The following is a 22289-nucleotide window of genomic DNA, read 5'->3' on the forward strand; positions in this document are numbered from 1 at the left end:
ATGAACAATAATACAAGAAAAATATAACTTACAATCTACAATTCTATAAATGGAATGTGGACAAAAATAAAGACAATCCTAAAACTCCGAATTTTCACTGAAAAATCTAGTTAAGAATGTGTTATACTATGAAAAAAACACATATTCAGAAGGAAGATGGAATAAGGAAGAAAGAATGAGGACAAAAAAAATAAGATTAAAAGACTGCTTTTTGGGTTTTAAATTGCATCTTTTCCTAATTGAATACCCTGTATTTCTTTTTCTTGCCTGATTGCCCTGGTCAAAACTTCCAATACTATGTTGAATAGGAGTGGCGAGAGAGGGCATCCTTGTCTTGTGCCAGTTTTCAAAGGGAATGCTTCCAGGTTTTGCCCATTCAGTATGATACTGGTTGTGGGTTTGCCATAAACAGCTCTTATTATTTTGAGATACATTCCATTGATACCTTGCTTATTGAGGGTTCTTAGCGTAAAGGGCTGTTGAATTTTGTCAAAGGCCTTCTCTGCAACTATTGAGATAATCATGAGGTTTTTGTCTTTGGTTCTGTTTATGTGATGGATTATGTTTATTGATTTGTGCATGTTGAACCAACCTTGCATCCCAGGGATGAAGCCAACTTGATCGTAATGGATAAGATTTTTGATGTGCTGCTGGATTCTGTTTAACAGTATTTTACTGAAGATTTTCGCATCAATGTTCATCATGCATATTGGCCTGAAATTTTCTTTTTTAGTTGTGTCTTTGCCAGGTTTTGGTATCAGGATAATATTGGTCTCATAAAATGAGTTAGGGAAGATTCCCTCTTTTTGTATTGTTTGGAATAGGTTAACTCCAAGAAAAATTTCTGAGTCAGAGCATACTAAATCATTCACAAAAAGTATACCACCTTAACTGAATTTTATGGCAAAGTTACACTTTTCTTTTTCGTTTTTTTTTTTTTTTTTTGAGATGGAGTTTTGCTCTTGTTGCCCAGGCTTGAGTGCAATGGCACGATCTTGTCTCACTGCAACCCCCGCCTCCCAGGTTCAAGCGATTTTCCTGCCTCAGCCTCTTCAAGTAGCTGGGATTACAGGCATGCACCACCACACCCAGCTAATTTTTGTATTTTTAGTAGAGACAGGGTTTCTCTATGTTGGTCAGGCTGGTCTTGAACTCCTGACCTCATGATCCACCCACCTCTGCCTCTACCTCTCAAAGTGCTGGGATTACAGGCGTGAGCCACTGTGCCCGACCAAAGTTACACTTTTCATGTTGTTATGCTAAATGAAGTTTGTAGCTCAAAATAGCTAGGCCTATTGCTACATAAAGTACTGTATAATCAGTAAAATGTTTATAACATTTATCTGATAATAGCTGATAAAAATTATCTGATTAATAGCTTTAAATCACTTTATTTCAGAGAAAAAATATTTGAACTTGTTTATTTGGTTAAGATATTTTATACATTAATTCATTTATTTAAAATACATTTACTGATTATTTTCTATGTGCCAATACTTTCAGATACTGGGAAAACAAGGTCCCCATCCTCAGCAAATTTCCATTCTATTGTAGGAAAACAGACAAAGTAAACAATGTGATTTGAGGCTTTTGCAAGTATTGTGAAGAAAATAAAGCAGGACAATGTGATAGAGTTACAAGATGTGTGAGTGTATGGTAACATTAGATAATATGACCAGAAAGGCTTCCCTCAGGAGGTAATATCTGATGATTTTTACCAGGTTTGAATGATATTAGGTGACCAGCATTGCAGAGAAAGAGTCTTTCTGGCAGAGGGAATAGCAAATGCAAATGCAAATGTTCTGAGGTGAGAACAAATTTAGTTTGAGGTGCAGAAAGTATGCTTATGTGCAGGACAGGACCATGGTAAGCAAAAGGAAAAGTAGTAGCAAACAAATGTGCCTGTTTTAGGTATGACTATGCAGTTAACAGAAAATTTTAATTAATGACAAAAAGATAGGCTAATTATATTATTATATGTATTAAAACTAAGCTTCAGGATGCATTGGCTTTTGAATTCAATATATTATCTTTTTTGAACTCCTATAAGTACTTTTTAAATTATAACACATACTTAATGTATATATATAACACATACATAAGTATACACCTCAAGATGTGTTTGTGAAGTGAATACACCAACGTAATGATTACCCAGATGAAGAATTAGAACATTATCAACCCCTCAGAAGTATGCCTGTTCATTCCCCCTTTCAGTCACTTCATTCACTCCCTCATCTGTTAACCTTTCCTCCTTATTCTACTTCTCTTTTTTCTTTTGTTCAATATTATGTTTGTGAAAGTTTCACGCATATCTTTGCAAGTATTTGTACTTCATTCATCTCTATTGTTGTATAATGTTACATTGCATAAATACGAAACAATTTGTCCATTGCAGTAAGGATTTAGTTATTTCCAGGTTGGACACAAATAATTTTGCTATGAAGGGTTTTATATATGTATTTTGGTAAATATATGTATGTATTTTTGTTGGGTAATTAACTGAGGAGTGTTAATTGCTAGGTTATAAGGTAAGCATATATTCAGCTATGAAGAAAGTGCATCAACTGGCAAAACAACCAGCTAGCATCATAATGGCAGGATCAAATTCACACATAACAATACTAACCTTAAATGTAAATGAGCTAAATGCCCCAATCAAAAGACATAAGACTGGCAAATTGGATAAAGAGTCACTCATCTGTGTGCTGTATTCAGAAGACCCATCTCACGTGCAAAGACACAGGCTCAAAATAAAGGGATGGAGGAAGATTTACCAAGCAAATGGAGAGCAAAGAAGAGCAGGGGCTGCAATCTTAGTCTCTGACAAAACAGATTTTAAACCAACAAACATCAAAAGAGACAAAGAAGGGTATTACATAATGGTAAAGGTATCAATGCAACAAGAAGAGCTAACTATCCTAAATATATATGCACCCAATACAGGAGCACCCAGATACATAAAGCAAGTTCTTAATGACTACAAAGAGACTTAAGAGTCCCACACAATAATAGTGAGAGACTTTAACACCCCACTGTCAATATTAGACAGATGAACAAGACAGAAAATTAACTAGGAAATCTGGGACTTGAACTCAGAGCTGGACCAAGTAGACCTAATACACATCTACAGAACTCTCCACCCCAAATAAACAGAATATATATTCTTCCATCTCTTTTTTTTCCTTAAAAATAGTCTTGCTCTATTACCCATGGTGGAGTACAGTAGCACAATCATAGCTCACTGCAGCCTCTAACTCCAGAGCTCAAGTGATCCTCCTGCCTCAGCCTCCCAAGTAGCTGGAACTACAATCATGCACCACCATGCCCAACTAATTATTTTTTTTATTTGTAGAGATGCCCAGGCTGGTCTTGAACTCTTGGCCTCAACCGGTCCTCCTTACTTGGCCTCCAAAATTGTCAAACAAGTCTCGATGTATTAAGACAATTTATAATGCTTAAAATAGACTGCTAAAGAATAAAGGTTTTGATTAGTTGAAGCTTATTATTAGCAGTTGTTGCTAAATAAACCTAAAATCTAGCAATAAAGAAAAGGTAAAATGCTACTAGAAAAATCTTAATACTACTTAACAGTTATTATTTCCTAAAATGACTCTCGTTTATCTGCAAGACAACTAAATAACAAATTTTATAAACACATAACAACTGTATGTACTTATGGGGTACATATGATATTTTAATACATGCATACAATGTGTAATAATCAAATAATGGTATTTAAAATATCCATCACCTTATATATTTATCATTTATTTGTGCTGGGAACATTTCAAATCTTCTATTTCAAAATATAAACTATTGATAACTATAGTCATGCTACTGTCCTATAAAACACTACAATTTATTATTTATTCTTTCTATCTAACTAGGTATTTGTACCCATTAGCCAATTTCTCTTGGTATATCACCCTCTCACCCTCCCTAGCCTCTAGTAACCACCAATCTACTCTACCTCCACAATATCAACAAGTTCAGCTCCCACATATGAGTGAGAACATGAAATATTTATCATTCTGTGCCTGGGTTATTTCATTTAACATAATGACCTCCAGTTCCATCCATGTTGCTACAAATAGCACAATTTCTTTTTAGGGCTGAATAGTATTTCATTGTATACAACTTTATTCATTCATCTGTTACTGGATACTTCGATCAATTTCTTATCTTGGGTATTGTGAATAATGCTGCAATCCATTGGGGTCACAGGTATCCTTTTGCTATACTATTTCCCCTCCTTTGGATAAATATCCATGATGGGATACTGTTTTCCATAATGGCTGTACTAAAATCACATTTCCACCAACAGTGTATGAGTTCTCTTTTAACGACATTATTACCAGCATTTGTTATTTTTTTGCCTTTTGGACAACAGCCATTCTAACTGGGGAGAGATGATAATGATATCTCATTGGGGTTCTCATTTACGTTTTCCTGATGATTAGTGATGTTGAACAATTTTTCATATATATTTTGGCCATTTGTATGTCTTCTTTTACGAAGTGCATCCTGCAACTTTACTCGTTTTATTCTTTTCTCTTGCTTGATTGCTCTGGCTAGGACTTCTGGTACAATGTTGAATAAGAGTGGTGAAAGTGAGTGTCCTTGTCTTAGTCCAGTTTATCAAGGAAAGGCTTTCAGCTTTTCCCCCATTTGGTATGATGATTATCTCAAAAGATGCAAAAAAAGCATTTGATAAAATTTAGCACTTCTTCTTCATAAAAACTCTCAAGAAATTAGGCATAGAAGAAACATACCTCAAAACAATAAAAGCCATATATGACAAATCTACAACTGAGATGACCATATGATTTTTGTCCTTCATTCTGTTGATGCGATGTTTCACATTTATTGATTTGCCTATGTTGAATCATCCTTACATCCCTGGCATAAATCCAGCTTAATGATGGTGTACTGTCTTTTTGATATGTTGTTGGATTTGGTTTGCTAGCATTTTGTTGAGAATTTTTGCATCTATGTTCATCAGAGTAGTTTTCTTTTTCTGTTGTGTCCTTGCCTGGTTTTGGTATCAGAGTAGTGTTGGCCTCAAAGAATGAGTTAAGAGGAGTTCTCTCCTCTTCAGTATTTTGTAATAGTTTGAGAAGAACTGGCGTCAGTTCTTTTTTGTAAGTTTGGAAGAATTCTGCCATAAGTCATTCGATCATGGACTTTTCTTTGTTGAGAGACTTTTTATTACTGATTCAATCTTGTTACTCTTTATTGGTCTGTTGAGGCTTTCTATTTCTTCCTGGTTCAATCTTTTTTTTTTTTTTTTTTTAAGGAAAATTTGCATTGTTTTAATTATTTTTATTTACAGAAAACTCAGCAGTGTACATTTAACCCAGTTTTGTGGCAAGTTCTTTAGCCTTTGCCTTTTCGAGCTTGGCGATGAGAGCCACAGACTTGGGACCCAGGATATTGCCTCCCCAGTGACAGCGGATCTCATCATATCTGTCATTGTAATTGGTGCAGACAGCTTCCACAAGCTTAGCCAAAGCATCTTCATCTTCCGAGTTAACGTGTGTGAAGGCGACAGTGGTGCAGGTCTTCCTGTGGACTAGACGTCCCAGTCTTGCCTTCCCCTTGATAATGCAGTAAGGTACTCCCATTTTATGACACAGGGCAGGCAAGAAGACAGCCAGCTCAATGGGATCCATGTCGTGTGCAATCACCACCAGCTGAGCTTTCTTGTTTTCCACCAAAGTGGTGATGGTGTTAACTCCTGCTCGAAGGACAGGTGGTCTCTTAGTGGGGGCATCCCCGTCCCCTTTGCCAGCAGTTTTCTTCTCGGCCTGGGCCAGCAGCCTCTGCTTCTTTTCTTGTTTTGTCTCTGGTCTGTACTTGTGGGCCAGCTTAAGCAGCTGAGTAGCTGTTTGGCGGTCCAGGGCCTGGGTGAACTGGTTAATTGCAGGGGGCACTTTCAGCCGCTTATAGAGGATGGCTCTCTGCTGCTGCAACCTGATATAGCGGGGCCATTTCACAGAGTGGGTGAGGTCTCTTTTGGGCTGGATGTCCTGTCCAATGCCAAAATTCTTAGGCCTTTTCTCAAATAGTGGATTCACCACTTTCTTGGCCTCCTGCTTCTTCACGACAGCAGGGGCCAGAGCCACCTTCTTCCCCTTGGCCATCTTGGGCAGTGGGAAGAACTCCTGGTTCAATCTTGATAGGCTGTATGTGTCCAAGTTATTTATCTGTTTTTTTCTAGGTTTTCCAATTCATTAGCATAATAGTTCACCATAGTATCTAATGATCCTTTATATTTGTTTCGGTGGTTATCAGCTGTAATGTCTCCTTTTATGTTTCTGACTTTGAGTCTTCTCTCTTTTTTTCTGGGCTATTCTAGCTAGTGGTTTATCAATTTTGTTTATCTTATCAAAAAACAACTTTTTGTTTTGTTGATCCTTTGTCTTTTTAGTTTCCATTCCAATTAGTTCTGCTCTGATCTTTACAATTTCTTTCCTCTGTTAATTTTGGGTTTGGTTTCCTTTTCTAGTTCCTTAAGGTCCATCATTATGTTGTTTATTTGAAATCTTTCTACTTTTTTGATGTAGCCATTTATTGCTATAAGCTTCCTTTTTAGGACTGCTTTTGCTGTATCCAATTGGTTTTGGGATGTTGTGTTTCCATTTTTGTCTGTTTAATGAAATTTTTAAATTTCCTTCTTAACTTCTTCATTGACCCCCAATGGTCATTCAGGAGCACGTTAATTTTCTTGTATTAATATTTCCAGTTTCCAAAGTTCCTCTTATTTCTACTTTTATTCCATTGTGATAGAAGAAGACATTTCATACGATTTTAATTTTTAAACATTTGTTGAGATTGTGTTGTGGCCTACTATATGGTCTATCCCAGAGAATGTCCCATGTGCTGATGAGAAGAATGTGTATTCTGCAGTTGTTGGATAAAATAGTCTGTAAATGTCTCAGGTTAAGTTGGTCCACAGTGCAGATTAAGTCTGATTTTTTTTTACTGATTTTCTATCTCAATGATCTGTCCAATGCTGAAAGTGGGTAAGTCCCCAACTATAATTGTATTGGGGTCTATCTCTTTTTAGCTCTATTAATATTTGCTTTATGTATCTGGGGAGCTCTAGTGTTGAGCACATATATGATGTTACACCCATTCTTTTGCTGCATTGATCCTCTTCTTCATTATGTAATTACCTTTTTTGTCTCTTTTTGTTTTGTGACTTAGTCTATTTTGTCTGAACAATATCAAAATTCTGACAACTAATTTCTAATATTTAAGTGATTCATCAAACACCAGTAAATACATGAAAACAAAAAATAAAGTAGCTCCCTAAAACACCATGGTATCATTTTATTTTTTTATTTATTTTTATTGATTTATCTATCAATTTTAGAGATAGGATCTTGCTCTGTCACCCAGACTAGAGTGCAGTGGCACAATTATAGCTCACTGCGGCCTCAAATTCCCAGGCTCAAGCAATCTTCCCACCTCAGCCTCCTTAGTAGCTGGGACTACAGGCACATACAACTACACCCAGCTAATTATTTAATGTCTTGTATAATGAAGTAAAAAAATATATATATATTTTGTAGGAATGGGGTCTAGCTTTGTTGCTCAGGCTTGTCTTGAACTCCTGGCTTCAAGCGATTTCCCCATCTCAGCCTGCTAAAGTGCTGAGGTTACAGGTGTGAGCTACCACAACCAGCCCAAGAGAGCTACTTTTAATAAACAAAGTGGATAGATGTAGATATTTTACTGGAAGTAGCAGCAAAAATGAAGAGCAATCATATTTAAATGTTACTCATGTATGAGTTTAAAAAAAAAGGTATTCAAGCAATGTCTAATGTGCATACTCTATTAGTAGTAACACTATAAAATGTACCCTTAGTAAATAAAAGCAGCATCCTATATTTCCTTGAAAGACAGTAGAGTTAGACAAATGTAAGTGAGAAAACAATTTGTTCAAGTCTTTTTCTAGTTTCTCACTTGAAATTCACAACTACATTTGTTTCAGAAATATATTCCCAGAAATTTTCTTCTAGATGGACACTTACTAATCTTTTAGACCTATTTTTTTTTGAGCATTTGATGGCAGGTCTGGCCCTTCATTCCTTTCTGAATTGCTGAGTTTCAGAACACACATAAAAACAAAAAGTTCCTGAAACCCATTCTCAGAATCCCAGTTGACAAGAGGGTCATTCAATTGTTTACTGCTATTGTTATAAGTTACTATTCACAGATATCAATGAGAATTTTATGTCTGTTCCTGGGTATTCTAAAAGATTTTTTACTCAACTCACTCACAACTTTAAAAACTGTATTGTATTGTGTAAAAACTATTGCATATGTATTAGGTAAAGATAAAAGTATATTTTATGTATATAAGATAAACAACCACTAATCTATTTGTTGGCTTAGCTACATGTAAATCAATGATTCAACATTTTAATTAAAATGATTTACCTTAACAAAGTCTCTATCAGTCTTCTCTTTCCATTCTTCTCCAAATACAGTGGAAAAGGATCCTAAAGCTTAAAAAATATATATATTCAATATAATGCAATAAATTCTTTCAATGAATTATTTAATAATAGGTAGGCTTGGAAAAACGGTAAAACTACATTTTAATATATCTTGTTAACTACAAATTGTCTTACAGTAAATGATAGACAGTCACGGTAATTTCTTTTGAAATACATTTTTTTAGATTTAAAGAAAATTTGTGTTCCTACAAATTAACAATAAGGACTCTTTTTCATAATAGTTATATAGACAATAAAGAAGTACTGAGTACTTAAGAGTTACTCCACATTGGCTTTCATTGATACATAAAAAAAAATTTTTTTTAATCAAACTGATGTTATTGCCATTAGATTTTCAGATTTTCATTTAAAATCTTCATATTAATTTCAGAAATACTTCTGTAATTCACACTTCAAAAAACAGAGACAGCAAGGCACTCCTTGGAAATAATTCCCACAATTCCCTTAAATCTCCTTTAAGAAAAATACTCGGGCCTACATCATGTTTGTGTTTCTTGATAAGGTTGTTTTATCCACAACTATGATTTTTGAAAAGTCAAACCATCGATCTTTGTAAGTTTCTTCTTAATAACACTCTGTCTCTAATCCACATGTGGCCCTTACTGCTTCACCAAAAAGCTTAAGGCACATAGATAGGTACATGCTGCATTATTTCTTCTCCTTTATGCTGCTAGTTCTAATTGTCAATATGGGATCAGACGATAGTGCTGTATGATTCAAATGTCTAAGCTGTGATACAGTATGTTTTTCCCCTTAAAAATTAGGTAAATCTTTTATGAACTATCACATTAATTCCACAATGAAAGCTACTGCTTTTAGAAAACAAAAAGAAAATTATATAATGACAACTGTTAACAGAAAAACTAGATGTTATGAACGTTAATCTTTAAAAAACAAAAGTTTATGTGTCCTTATTGGACATGTTATGACAAGCATAACAAGTAGGTATGTTTTCTCCCATAAGAAATTTATGGAATCTTGGCAGTCTTATTATCCTTTAAGTATGAAAGTAGTATTTAGTTAAAACTGAATAAAATAAAGTTTGTAAAGTACTCTGGCTAGAATAAGAATTTTCATCTTAAAAAAATATTTAAAAGGGTGAGAAACAGCAATATTTTAAACATAAATTATATTTACTAATGATTTTACTAGTGACATTAGCGTCGTGAGGAAATAATATGAACAACAGATGTAAATGTTCTGGATAAACAAATTAACTATAGTGACATCAAAAAACATTTCATAAAATATCAAACTTACATGTAAGTAGCAGCTTAACCAGCAAAATGAGGCCCAGACACCACTAAAGACAGATAAGGTTTTCTTTGTTCTAAAAAGAAAGCTTATAAAAAACTTCCCTGGGGGCTGGGCATGGTGGCTCACACTTGTAATCCCCCAGCATTCTGGGAGGTTGAGGCAGGCAGATCACTTGAGGCCAGGAGTTTGAGAATGGCCTGGTCAACCTGAGGAAAACCTGTCTCTACTAAAAATACAAAAATTAGCCAGATGTGGGGGTGCTTGCCTGTAGTACTGGCTAACTGGGAGGCTAAGGCATAAGAATCGTTTGAACCTGGGAGGCGGAGGTTGCAGTGAGCCAATATTGCACCACTGTATTCCAGCCTGGGGGACAGAGCAAGACTCTTGTCTCCAAAAAAAAAAAAAAAACCTCCTCAAATGCCCCCCCCACCCCCCGCAAAAAAAAAACACCAAGCAAACAACGTTCCTGGGAGAATCATACTGGGCAGAATCATAAAATTGAAAAATAAAATTTTTTGTCACATAAAATTTTTATTATACTTGTTCAAACACACAAAATATGTAAATATTCTACTTTCTAAAGGAAGTAGCATCTACATTTCTCTCTCAATTAAAGTCTCATGCCCTAAAAATCAAATCAAAGCCTCTCAAAGTCTAACCAAATAAAATATATCCATAACCTTCAAACTCCAACCAGGATTATTTTTATCATGTAAAACTATTGTTTTAAATATAAGGTCTTCATAAAGTCTCTATGTACTCTGGAACTAAACTTTCTATGACTTCAAATAATAGAAACTATACCTAAATGGCACTTGCTAAATTAACGCTGTTTTACATTACTTTTAGTCTTTCAAACAAATAAAATGCCTGAAGAATTCATGAAGACAAATTGGGTCTAAAGAAGGTCTTGTCTTAGTGCACCAAAACTGGTAAGATTACTTCTATCACATACTCAACTGAAATTATTTACACATAATCTTATTTAATTATTAAATGTTATGGCTTAAAATTATTCTGGTTTGAGAATATACATTCTTTTCGAAGGCTTCATTTTAAGGTTTCTAAAAATGTGAAACAATTTTCAACTCCGTTCTACATTAAATGCTGAAAGTTATATTTGAAAGATCAAAATAAAATAACAGAAATCAAAGAATATAAAACTGAGGTCAAAAGCCAACAAAGTTATATCTTCAAAATTATGACAGAAACTGAGAGGTAAAGCATCTTTCTTCCCCTATCTCCACCCATGTAACCAAGAATAGTTCTGAGCAAGTTAAGAAACTAATTTTTATTTTATTTAATTTCAAAATTATTTTCAATGTAAAATATGTGTCAAATTTCAAAGAATCCTACTTAAACAATCACAAATAAAACACCACTTGACCCAAATCGAATTGCAAAAAAAAAATTCTTTTGCAAACATCTATTTAAAGACAAAAACAAAAAGTCATAAAATGTTATAACAAGTTATTTCAAAGACTCTTGCTTACTGTGTTATATATATAATTTCCTAAAAGAAAAAATATTTTCAACATATGTCAATACCATATACTTTAATAGGATATGTTTCTGGTAAAAAAAATAGCATTGGAGTGGGGGAGTCGGAAAGCAAGAAATAATTTTATGTCAATAACTTCAACTAACATACATATTTTACGCAAGAAAAACTGAGATATTTAGAAATATTATTTCTAAATCTCTATTAAACTGCAAGAGAAAACTGACTAATCTGATCTATGTGGTAATTGAGCCTTAATAAGAGATAATTTCAGAAGAGATGAAGTATTTGATTTATCAAAACCCAAAACAAATAAACCCTACAAGTAAAAATGATAAGAAGCCTTTGATAAACCTTACTTTGATTATTTAGAAGGCAAATTTTCAAATGCATTGACCTCAAATGTTTTAGTTAAAAATTATAGCCACACATTAGCAGAAATAGACTTCAAAAAACAATTTCTTCCAGATCCTAGTTTTCTTTGTCAGAATCTTGTAGCATGCAATCTTTTCAACTCAGGAAACCTATATATTACTCCAATTTAAAAACCAGGACTTTTACTTCAAAAACATAGAGACAAAATTACTATTCAAATACTTAAGGTTAAAAAACCCAAGCATTCATTATTTTAAATAATGCATTTAATATCAAAAGAGAAAATAAAGAAAGCTATTATATTGACAAAAAGTACTTTCTCCTTAAAAAATCTTTTAAAAAAACTTTTACAGAATAATTATATAATATGTTCAGCTTAAAACTTACTGTCGTCAAACACCCCGGCATTAGCAAGTAGTAAAGTGATGATTTTAGGATCTTTTTCAAGTTGCATGACGTGCTTGCTTTCATTTGATAGGAGAGTGCATACATTAATAGCAAAGTCCACTTCATTTGGGAGTCCAGATAACAGTGAAAGCACCAATTTATTATAATCATTTGGCGAATTAAAGTCCATAGACAGCCCATAACTTTGACGCAGATAATCTAACAAAGAAAAAAGAACACGTTAAGTATATCAAAGATCAGATACCTCTATGGTGAATATCCCTTGAATATAGAACACAGCTTTAAATATATATATACACACAATATATACTGATTAGAGGTTCAAAAGTTCAACTTTCTAAACTTCTTAGGTTTACTAATCATTAAAATTACATTCTTGAAAAGATATTAAAATACCAAAATGTACATACCATTTGGCCATCATTGCCAAAATATTTTTGAATCAGTATTTTAATTGACCTATCTTCACTTTTTTTATTTTTTGAGACAGTGTCTTACTCTGTTGCCCAGGATAGAGTACAATGTTGCAATTATAGCTCACTGCAGCTTCAATCTCCCAGGCTCAAGTGATCCTCCCTCCTCAGCCTCCTGAGTATCTAGGATTACAGGAAGGCACCACTATGTCCAGCTAATTTTATTTTTAGTAGAGACAGGTCTCCCTACATTGCCCAGCAGGTCTCCATCTACTGAGTTTATGTAATCCTCCTGCTGTAGCCTCCCAAAGTGCTGCATTACATGCGTGAGCCCTGTGCCCAGACTAACCTACACTTTTTACTACTGCATTTCAAAGGACATGTTCTAAATTACTGCAATATCATAACACAGTAAAAGCCATGCTAATTTTAGTTCTAGAATTCTAAGTTTTGACAAATGTATAGTTTTAATCATCATAGTCAAGATACAGAGCATTTCTTTTTTTCATTTCATTTTTCTTTAATAATGCACATTTATTTTTATTTCACAATTTTTAACTGGTATGTAATAATTATAAACATTTTAGGGCTACATGTGATATTTTGACACCTGTACATGATATACAATGATAAAATCAGGGAAATTAGGATATCCATCACCTCAAACACTTATCTTTTCTTTGTGTTGGAAACAATAGAATTCTTCTCTTCTACCTATTTTGAAATGTACAACATGTTATTTTTAACTATAATTTTCCTGCTATACTATTTGAATACTAGAGTTTATTCCTTCTATTTAACTGTATTTTTATACCCATAACCAGCTTCTCTTCATCTTTTCCTAGCCACTTTCCTTCCCAGCATCTGGTAACCACCATTCTAATCTATAGTTCCATGAGATCCACTTTTTTAGTTCCCACATATTAGTGAGAATGTGATATTTGTCTTTTTGTGCCTGGTTTATTTTACTTGACATAATGACTTCCAGTTCCATACATGTTGCTGGAAATGATAGGATTTTGTTCTCTTTTATGGCTGAATAATATCCCATTGTGTATATGTACCATATTTTCTTTATTTGTTCATCCATGAGGTTAGGTTGATTTCATATCTTGGCTATTGCAAATAGTGTTGCAATAAACATTGGCATGCTGATATCTTTTCCATATAGAGATTTCTTTTCTTTTGGATACATATCTAGCAGTGGGATTGCTGGATCAGATGGTAGTTCTATTTTTAGTTTTTTAAGGAACCTCTATCCCATTTTCCATAATGGCTGTACTACTTTATATTCTTACCAACAGTATATGAGCATTCCCCTCTTTCTGCGTCTTCACTAGAATTATTTTTTTCTATCTTCTTGATAATAGTTATTCTAACTAGAATGAGATGATATCTCATGTGCTTTTGATTTGCATTTCCCTAATGATTAGAGAGGTTGAAGATTTTTTCATATACCTGTGAGCCATTTGTATGTCTTCTTTTTTTTTTATTTTTTTATTGCATTTTAGGTTTTGGAGTACATGTGAAGAACATGCAAGATTGTTGCATAGGTGCAGACGTGGCAGTGTGATTTGCTGCCTTCCTCCCCTTCACCTATATCTGGCATTTCTCCCCATGCTGTCTCTCCCCAACTCCCCACCCCCCGCTGTCCCTCCCCTATTTCCCCTCAACAGACCCCAGTGTGTAGTGCTCCCCTCCCTGTGTCCATGTGTTCTCATTGTTCAACACCTGCCTATGAGTGAGAACATGTGGTGTTTGATTTTGTGTTCTTGTGTCAGTTTGCTGAGAATGATGGTTTCCAGGTTCATCCATGTCCCTACAAAGGACGTGAACTCATCGTTTTTGATGGCCGCACAATATTCCATGGTGTATATAGAGCATTTCTATCACTACAAAAAGTTTCTCATACTCCTTTGTAGTCAATTCCATCCCCTACCACTAGGTACTACAAATCAAATTTCCTTTCCTATCATTTTATTTCAAAATGCCAAATAAATGGAATCACACAGTATAGCCTTTTGTTGTCTGGTTTCTTTTATTTGGCAAAATGCTCTTGAGATTCATATCTATGTTGATGTGTGCATCAGTAGTCCATACCTTTTTAAACACAGTTTGTTTATCCATTCCCTAGTTGAGGGACATGTAGACTATTTCAATTTTTGGTGAGTACTAATAAATCTCCCTATAAACATAGATAGAATTTTTGTGGGGGCATATTTTACTCACTTCTCTTGTATAGATACCTAGAAGTGTGGGTCACACATAAATGTGTCCTTAACTTTGTAAGAAACTGTGAAACTGTTTTCCAAAGTGGCTTTCCATCAGCAACATACAGAGTTCCTACTGCTCTCCATCCTGGCCAGTACTTAATATTGTTAGTTCTAAATACTCTAAATGAGTCCTTTGTTTCATATTTGCTTTGCACATATTTTCTCCGTTACTGACTTGTCTTTTCATTTTCTTTAAGTGTCTTTAAGCAAACATTTTAATTTTGATGAAGTCCGAGTTACAAATATTTACTTTTATGGTTCATGTTTTTGTGTCCTAAGAAATCTGTGCCTAAACCAAAGCAACTAAGATTTTCCACAGGAGAATTAAAACTTTTACAAAACTTTGAAGATGGGATAAAATGGGCTTACAGAACACTAAAATACTGTATAATCATAATTCACACATATAAAATGCTGCAATTTTAGAAATACTGAATCCTAACTGGGGCAGTTTAGACATTGGCAATTATGTCCTGGGATAAATATTACAAGCACATTTTTCAAATAAAGCTGTAACAAGTTAAGGGAAAAGGCAAAAAACTAAAATTTAAACATTTAAGAATATTTCAGGCTGGGCATGGTGACTCATGCCTCTAATCCCAACACTTTGAGAAGCTGAGGCAGAAGGAACACCTGAGGCCAGGAGTTCAATACCAACCTGGGCAATATAATGAGATGCTATTTCTACCAAAAATTTAACAATTAGCTAGTTGTGGTGGTGTGTGTTATAATCCTAGCTGCTTGGGAGGCTGAGCTAGGTGAACTGCTTGAACCCAGGAGGTCAAGGTTCCAGTGAGCTATGGTTAAGCCACTGCACTCCAGCCTGGGTGACCGAGTAAGACCTGTCTCTTAACAACGGTACCAAAAGAATATTTCAGAAATATTTGAATATTTTTAGAAATTTAAAAAAACAAAACAAAACAAAAACAAAAACACAGGCTGGAGTTTTTAGTGGCTCATGCCCATAATCCCAGCACTTTGGGAGGCCGAGGCAGGAGGATCACAAGTTCAGGAAATCGAGGCCATCCTGGCCAACATGTTGAAACCCCGTCTCTACTAAAAATACAAAAAAATTAGCTGGGCATGGTGGTGCACATCTGTAGTCCCAGCTATTCGGTAGGCTGAAGCAGGAGAATTGCTTGAACCCAGAAGGCAGAGACTGCAGTGAGCCAACATCACGCCCCTGCGACAGTGCAAGATTCTGGGCGACAGAATCTAGCCTGGGCGACAGTGTGAGATTCTGTCTCAAAACAACAAACAAACAAACAAAGAAACCAACAAACAAACAAAAACATAAGCTCTTTAAATAGGATGCAAGTAGAAATCTACTGTCACAACATACCACAGAAGAAAATTATGTTAAGTATAGAATTTCATTTCCAAATGCAGACAGTTGAAGAGACATAGCTCTTCAATTCTAAACTATTCTAGAAGTGTCTCCAACATAATGAAGAAATTCCACCACACAGTTATAAATAGCTATGACACAGATTCTTTACAATATTTAAAGCTGTACAATAAGAATAGATTGTTCATTTTTGATAATCCTTATAAATAAAATTTCTCAAAATAACACAAAATAAATATCTGAAGAAAAAGTAATGAAACTTCTATGAATATAAGAGCAATTTTTATATTCTATACTGCAAACTGGAATTAATGATGATTAAACTAAGTTTTAGCAATAATTAATTTAAGTTTTTAGATTCCACATAGCTTTCAGGTAAATCTGAACAGAAAAAAATGTGGAACTCATATTCTTTATCTGTCACAGTCCTGAAGTTTATATGCTTTCAATATGATCCTAGAATTGTTCTACTTCCTACTGTAAAATGACAGATACTCCATTCGATACATCATTACCCGAATGTCTTTGTTAAAGACATCTTCAATTAGAATAAGATAAATAAACATAACAATTATGAAATATAATTATATAAGGCTTGGTAAAGATTCCTAAGATAATTATGTAGGAGAGAATGCTTACAAAATTTTAAGATTCTCCTTTCATTCCCTCAAGGAGATATGGTTGAGTAGCTACAATTTTATACCTGGAATGAGACTGAAAATTTATTTATTTATTTTGAGACAGAGTTTTGCTCTGTTGCCCAGGCTACTAGAGTGCTATGGTGTGATTTTGGCTCACTACAACCTCCGCCTCCTGAGTTCAAGCAATTCTTCTGCCTCAGCCTCCTGAGAGCTGGGATTCTAGGTGTGCAACACCACACCCAGCTAATTTTTGTATTTTTAGTAGAGACAGGGTTTCACCATGTTGGCCAGGCTGCTCTTGAACGCTTGACCTCAGGTGATCCACCAGCCTCAGTCTCTCAAAGTGTTGGGATTACAGGTGTGAGCCACTGCACCCGGCCATATTTTCAACATTCTTGATTCAAAGTTTATACACTGGGTCACTACTGACAAATTTAATCTGAGGCAGTCACTTCTCTGTTTTCAATTTAGAAGAAAGGCAGATATGTTCTGGACTGCTGTTTATATACACTGTAGAAATTCTACCATATATTCTGTCCATCAATATTGGCAGTGATTGTTGTACTCCAAAGTCTGTTAGCATATGTAACACTTAAAGAAAATCTTTATTCAAATACAGCTAATAAAAAATTTTTATATCTTCCTGCATGAAACCCAATATTTGCTATCTTCCTGTATGAAACCCAAAACCAAAAATGCAAATGGACAGGGTACTTGGCTTCCCTTTATTAAAATGATTAAGTTGGATTAAATAATAAGAAAAAAATAATAATTCACCCAATAATTTTGCAGAAATGACTGTATCCAATCAATACAAAGAAAAAAAGAGAAAGAAGGAAACCAACATATCAGGTATTTAATGTCAAAAACAGTATGAAAAACTATGCAAATGAATGACAAAAAAACCACCATGTACTGATGCCAATGTTGAAGAATCTTAAAGCTGAAAGCAAAATCTACAATTATTTTTTTGCCATTTAAAGTCATTGGGCAAAAGTAGTCAATATCCTCAAAGGCAAATTCAGGACCACATTCTATCAGTGTACGATGTTCTATATCCTAGCACTACTGATACTGAAATTTATTATACTACCATTCAAACTATTTTAGAAGAGTTTTTCTTTATGTCAACAATAAAAGTATCTCTGGATAAATACTTTTATCCAAAGCTACAAGGGGAATAAGGCTGTATGATCAAAGATGTAGACAGACATAAATCCTTTCAAAGTTCTAAATAATTTTTTTTAAATACTCAATCTAACATTAGATAATTTCATTTTGGTGGGTTTTTTTTTTAAATTTTAGAACACAGGCATGCACACACACATACACACATGGAGCTTACTCTATTTTCCTTAATCACACATGATAAAAATCATTAATGACTTATTTGCTTTATATATTGATAATCATGTCAATTTTAAGAATACTGTCACTGGGCGCAGTGGCTCAAGCCTGTAATCCCAGCACTTTGGGAAGCCGAGGGGGGTGGATCACGAGGTCAAGAGATCGAGACCATCCCGGTCAACATGTTGAAACCCCGTCTCTACTAAAAATACAAAAAATTAGCTAGGCATGGTGACGCGTGCCTGTAATCCCAGTTACTCAGGAGGCTGAGGCAGGAGAATTGCCTGAACTCAGGAGGTGGAGGTTGCGGTGAGCCGAGATCACGCCATTGCACTCCAGCCTGGGTAACAAGAGCGAAACTCCATCTCAAAAAAAAAGAAAAAAAGAAAAAAAAAAAGAATACTGTCAATGATGTTGCTATGGCTCTTTCTAGAAAAACACAAAGTTTAAATGCTGCCCTGAAACACTACCCCTTTTCAGTTTGAATTAGATATTCTGTAATCTGATGTTTCCCATCAGTTCCCTGTTTCTTCCTCTTCATGAATCTCCAATCCTGACTTTGTTAAACATGTCACATATATTACATAAGTGTTCAGATTTTCTTAAAACAAATCAGACATATAATAGCATATCAGAAAAGGGTTGTTATAACAACAGGTTAAGCAATTCTATCATTCCTGTAATTTGTGTAGCTCTATCAGTAAGTTTCATTACAGGCTTTCAAAATACCAACACTATTTCACATGATCTTTCTTAAAGCAGATCAATTTTAATTAGAAAAGGGGGGAAAAAAACAGATTCAGAAAAAAATCTATTTTAAACAATACCAAACACAGAAAAGTGTTTGTTTGGAAACTGCAGTAGCAGACACCAAACTCTATTTAAGCTACAAGGATGAACAGCTCTGCTGTTACTGTAATACAGGAATCACACAGAGTTGTAAGTTGAAAATCATCTTTAAAGGTCATTGGTACAACATCTCATTCAATGTAGGAATACCTTTTCTAACATTCTTGAATTAGATAATGGTCATTAGCTCTTTTTAGAAACAAGGAGTATATCACCTAACAAGTCACCCCATTTTATCTTATCAGCATAAACTATTAGCAAGCATTTCTAAAGGTGACTTACAATATTTTCCTTTAGTCTTGGCTCTTGCAATAAAAGCGATTCATTAAAAATAAAGCTAGGTTTGGTTGGCACTCCCTGTTTCACCCCTACCTCAATTATACAAAAGCATCAGATGAAGCCTATTCTAATGGAGATCACAGATTCTAAGAGAAGATTCTATTTCTTCAGTTACTACTGATTAGGGAAGAAACATGAAGTCAAATTCAACTTTTAAGAAACTTTGAAAACAAATAATGTGAAAAAAAAAGTTGATGATACTAATGATATTCCACAAATGAGACCACATAAATCTAAGTATAACCTGTAAGAGTATAGAACTAGTACCAGTACATAATAATAGTAAATATTTAGAATAATTGTATTTTTATAAAAAAAAGAAATATCTCCTTTTTTATTTAGGTCAAATGTTGATGAGTAGAAAAAACAAAGTTGTGTATCTCCTTATGTAACCAGTTGGGTTTTTTCTTGGGTGCTGGTGAGGCACAGCTCCCCTGAGAGAATGCTGTGGGTTCTTGGTCTCCAATCTCTTAAAGAATAAGTGATGGGGCCGGTCACGGTGGCTCATGCCTGTAATCCCAGCACTTTTGGAGGCCAAGGCGGGCGGATCACGAGGTCAAGAGATCGAGACCATCCTGGCCAACACGGTGAAACCCCATCTCTACTAAAAATACAAAAATTAGCTGGGCGTGGTGGCCCAGCTACTCGGGAGGCTGAGGCAGGAGAATTGCTTGAACCTGGGAGGTGGAGGTTGCAGTGAGCCGAGATCGCACCACTGCACTCCAGCCTGGCGCCTGGCGACAGAGCAAGACTCTGTCTCAAAAAAAAAAAATAAGTAAGTGATGGGACCACTGCAGGTGCGCTGTAGGCTCGTAAAAGTAAATATCCACCCAAGAAGTGTTGCAGAAAGGTGATTTTATTTAGGTAGACAAAAGAGAAGAGAAAGACTTCCACAAAGACTGTGGAAGGGGTTTCCAGAGGGGAAATCCCAGAGAGGAAAGGGAGCTCCCACCATGTTGGGAGGGGATTCCAGAGAGCTGGAAATCCAGTGTGGGTGAAGGAGCAGGGGAATTTATCCTGGGAGAAATTCCCACCTTCCCAAGTTCCTCCGGCCAATGAAAGGAGTCCCTTTAAACTTCCACTGGGGTGACTGACTGTTATGTTTCTTCCTGCACCCTCGAAATTCAAACATAAACCCTTAAATCTCCCGGGTGGAGAGATGGGAGGGAGTTATTGTGCTGCGAAATTCTTGCCCTTAAAACTAGGCCCCATCATGCACCCAGAAAGAGAACACATTTCCTCACTTAGACCTCTCTTCCTGGTTATCACGGTCCTAACCTCCAGAGCCACTAAAAACTGGAACCCCTGTCTACTCCACTCAAGAACTATCAACACTCAGGTTGATTTTTTCCAATTTGAGTCCAGCTCTTTTCAAGCAGTGGATTCCTCTATAACCATTACAAAAATGACAAGTAAAGAAAAAAATCTTCCTGCTACCATGGCAGGAAAATAGAGTAATTAGAAACATTTGTGAGAATTCTGGTGCTGGAAATCTCATTAATATCAGAAAACTGAATAGACTCTATAAGAAAATTCCTGATCTCTTAAATTCTAACAGGATCTTTCTCTTCTTATTTTAGTGACTATTTAGGATAAATTGATCACTGGTCAAAGGAATAAGAAAAAATCATTACTTGAAAGTGAAAGTATTTTATAACTAAAAATTCCTGCACCTAAAATTCTCAAGCAAGCTGTGATAGAAAGGGCTCTGATACCAATTACATGTCAATCTTTGAAAGCTGCATTACCTCAAGGCCTTAAGTGTTTTCATGTGCAAAAGGAAGGGACTAATTCATTGAATGATGTCTGTTTTCAGAATTCAAAACTGCAGACCTATACCCTGTTAATTTTCAGTGATACTTACCTGACACACTGTGTTGCTGGTAATTGTAGGAAGATGGAATTGCACCAATAGGAAGCTGTGGCTTTGGATTGCCTGGTGGTACCTCATCGTCATCCTCCCCAAAATGATGAACTTTCTCGTACTTTTCTAGGTAACTGAAACAGAAAAACAGCACAGCAAAAATTTAAAAATAGATTTATATCTTATTTTTTTTAACTCTTACTATTTGTTTTCCTTTTCTCAACAAGAATCTAAAAAATAATTAATAAAAATACGATAAACCTCTTGTATTAGAATAGTAACTTCAGTTTAGAGTAAGATAAACCACAGATAAAACTCAATGTAATGGTTCTAAAAGTATTTTATTTTCAGAAAAGACCATACCTCTACTCAAAAATATAAAAATGAGAATTATCAGATGACAACTACATGTAGATGAATAGTTGAATAGTACCTTTGTCTGTAAAAATTATATATAGTCATTATTCTCAGCAAACTGACACAAGAACAGAAAACCAAACACTGCATGTTCTCACACGTAAGTGGTTGTTGAACAATGAGAACACATGAACACACGGAAGGGAACATCACACACCGCAGCCTGTTGGGCAGTGGGAGAGCTAGGGGAGGGATAGTCAAGGGTGGGGGCTTTGGGGAGGGATAACATTAGGAGAAATACCTAATGTAGATGATGGGTGGATGGATGCAGCAAACCACCATGGCATGTGTATATACCTATGTTAACAATCCTGCACGATCTGTGCATATATCCCAGAATTTAAAGTATAATAAAAATATAAAAACTTTTTTTAAAATCCAGGATGGAAAAAAAAAAAAAACCACTTGTATGTAAGCTAGAAAAAAGGATTTAAAAAATAATTACATATGGTCATAAAAACCATGTGAAAATTAGAAGATTCTCTAACTCTTGACCTCTACAAATTCACTTATCAGCAATAACCACTGGTTCACGTGCAAACCTGAGTATATTTTCCGAGAATATCTTTATTTAATAATATATTTTAAAGATCTAAATATACCAATGCATATTGCACTACCTCATTCTTTTGTAACAGCTATATAGTATTTGATCCTATCGATACATTATAATTTAAATAGTTATCTAGCAATACATTTAGGCCATTTTCAGTTTTGTTTTTTGGT

The 22289-nt window shown here is 34.9% G+C and overlaps 2 protein-coding genes across 2 annotated transcripts in view; both read right to left on the bottom strand.

Moving 5' to 3' along the window:
- ARID2 (AT-rich interaction domain 2) overlaps positions 1 to 22289 on the bottom strand; it is a 185380-nt gene that overhangs the window by 77085 nt on the left and 86006 nt on the right. Inside the window, exons 4-6 of the mRNA XM_012459083.3 lie at positions 21147 to 21280; positions 12052 to 12270; positions 8452 to 8519 (exon numbers count right to left, since the gene is read on the bottom strand). Of these exons, the coding sequence (XP_012314506.2) occupies positions 8452 to 8519; positions 12052 to 12270; positions 21147 to 21280 (421 nt within the window). The remainder of the gene's footprint in view (positions 1 to 8451; positions 8520 to 12051; positions 12271 to 21146; positions 21281 to 22289) is intronic.
- LOC135271819 (large ribosomal subunit protein eL8-like) lies at positions 2393 to 8438 on the bottom strand. The gene has a single exon (XM_064369833.1). It carries the CDS (start codon positions 6144 to 6146, stop codon positions 5355 to 5357), a length of 792 nt encoding a protein of 263 aa, XP_064225903.1. The 5' UTR covers positions 6147 to 8438; the 3' UTR covers positions 2393 to 5354.

The sequence above is a fragment of the Aotus nancymaae genome, unplaced genomic scaffold (genome assembly GCF_030222135.1).
Source record: "Aotus nancymaae isolate 86718 unplaced genomic scaffold, 86718_ANA_hifiasm-v0.15.2.pri h1tg000092l, whole genome shotgun sequence".
NCBI lineage: Eukaryota > Metazoa > Chordata > Mammalia > Primates > Aotidae > Aotus > Aotus nancymaae.

What these genes read in the sequence shown, in the direction of transcription:
- LOC135271819 (XM_064369833.1), bottom strand. Translation starts at nt 6,146, where the DNA reads ATGGCCAAGGGGAAGAAGGTGGCTCTGGCCCCTGCTGTCGTGAAGAAG.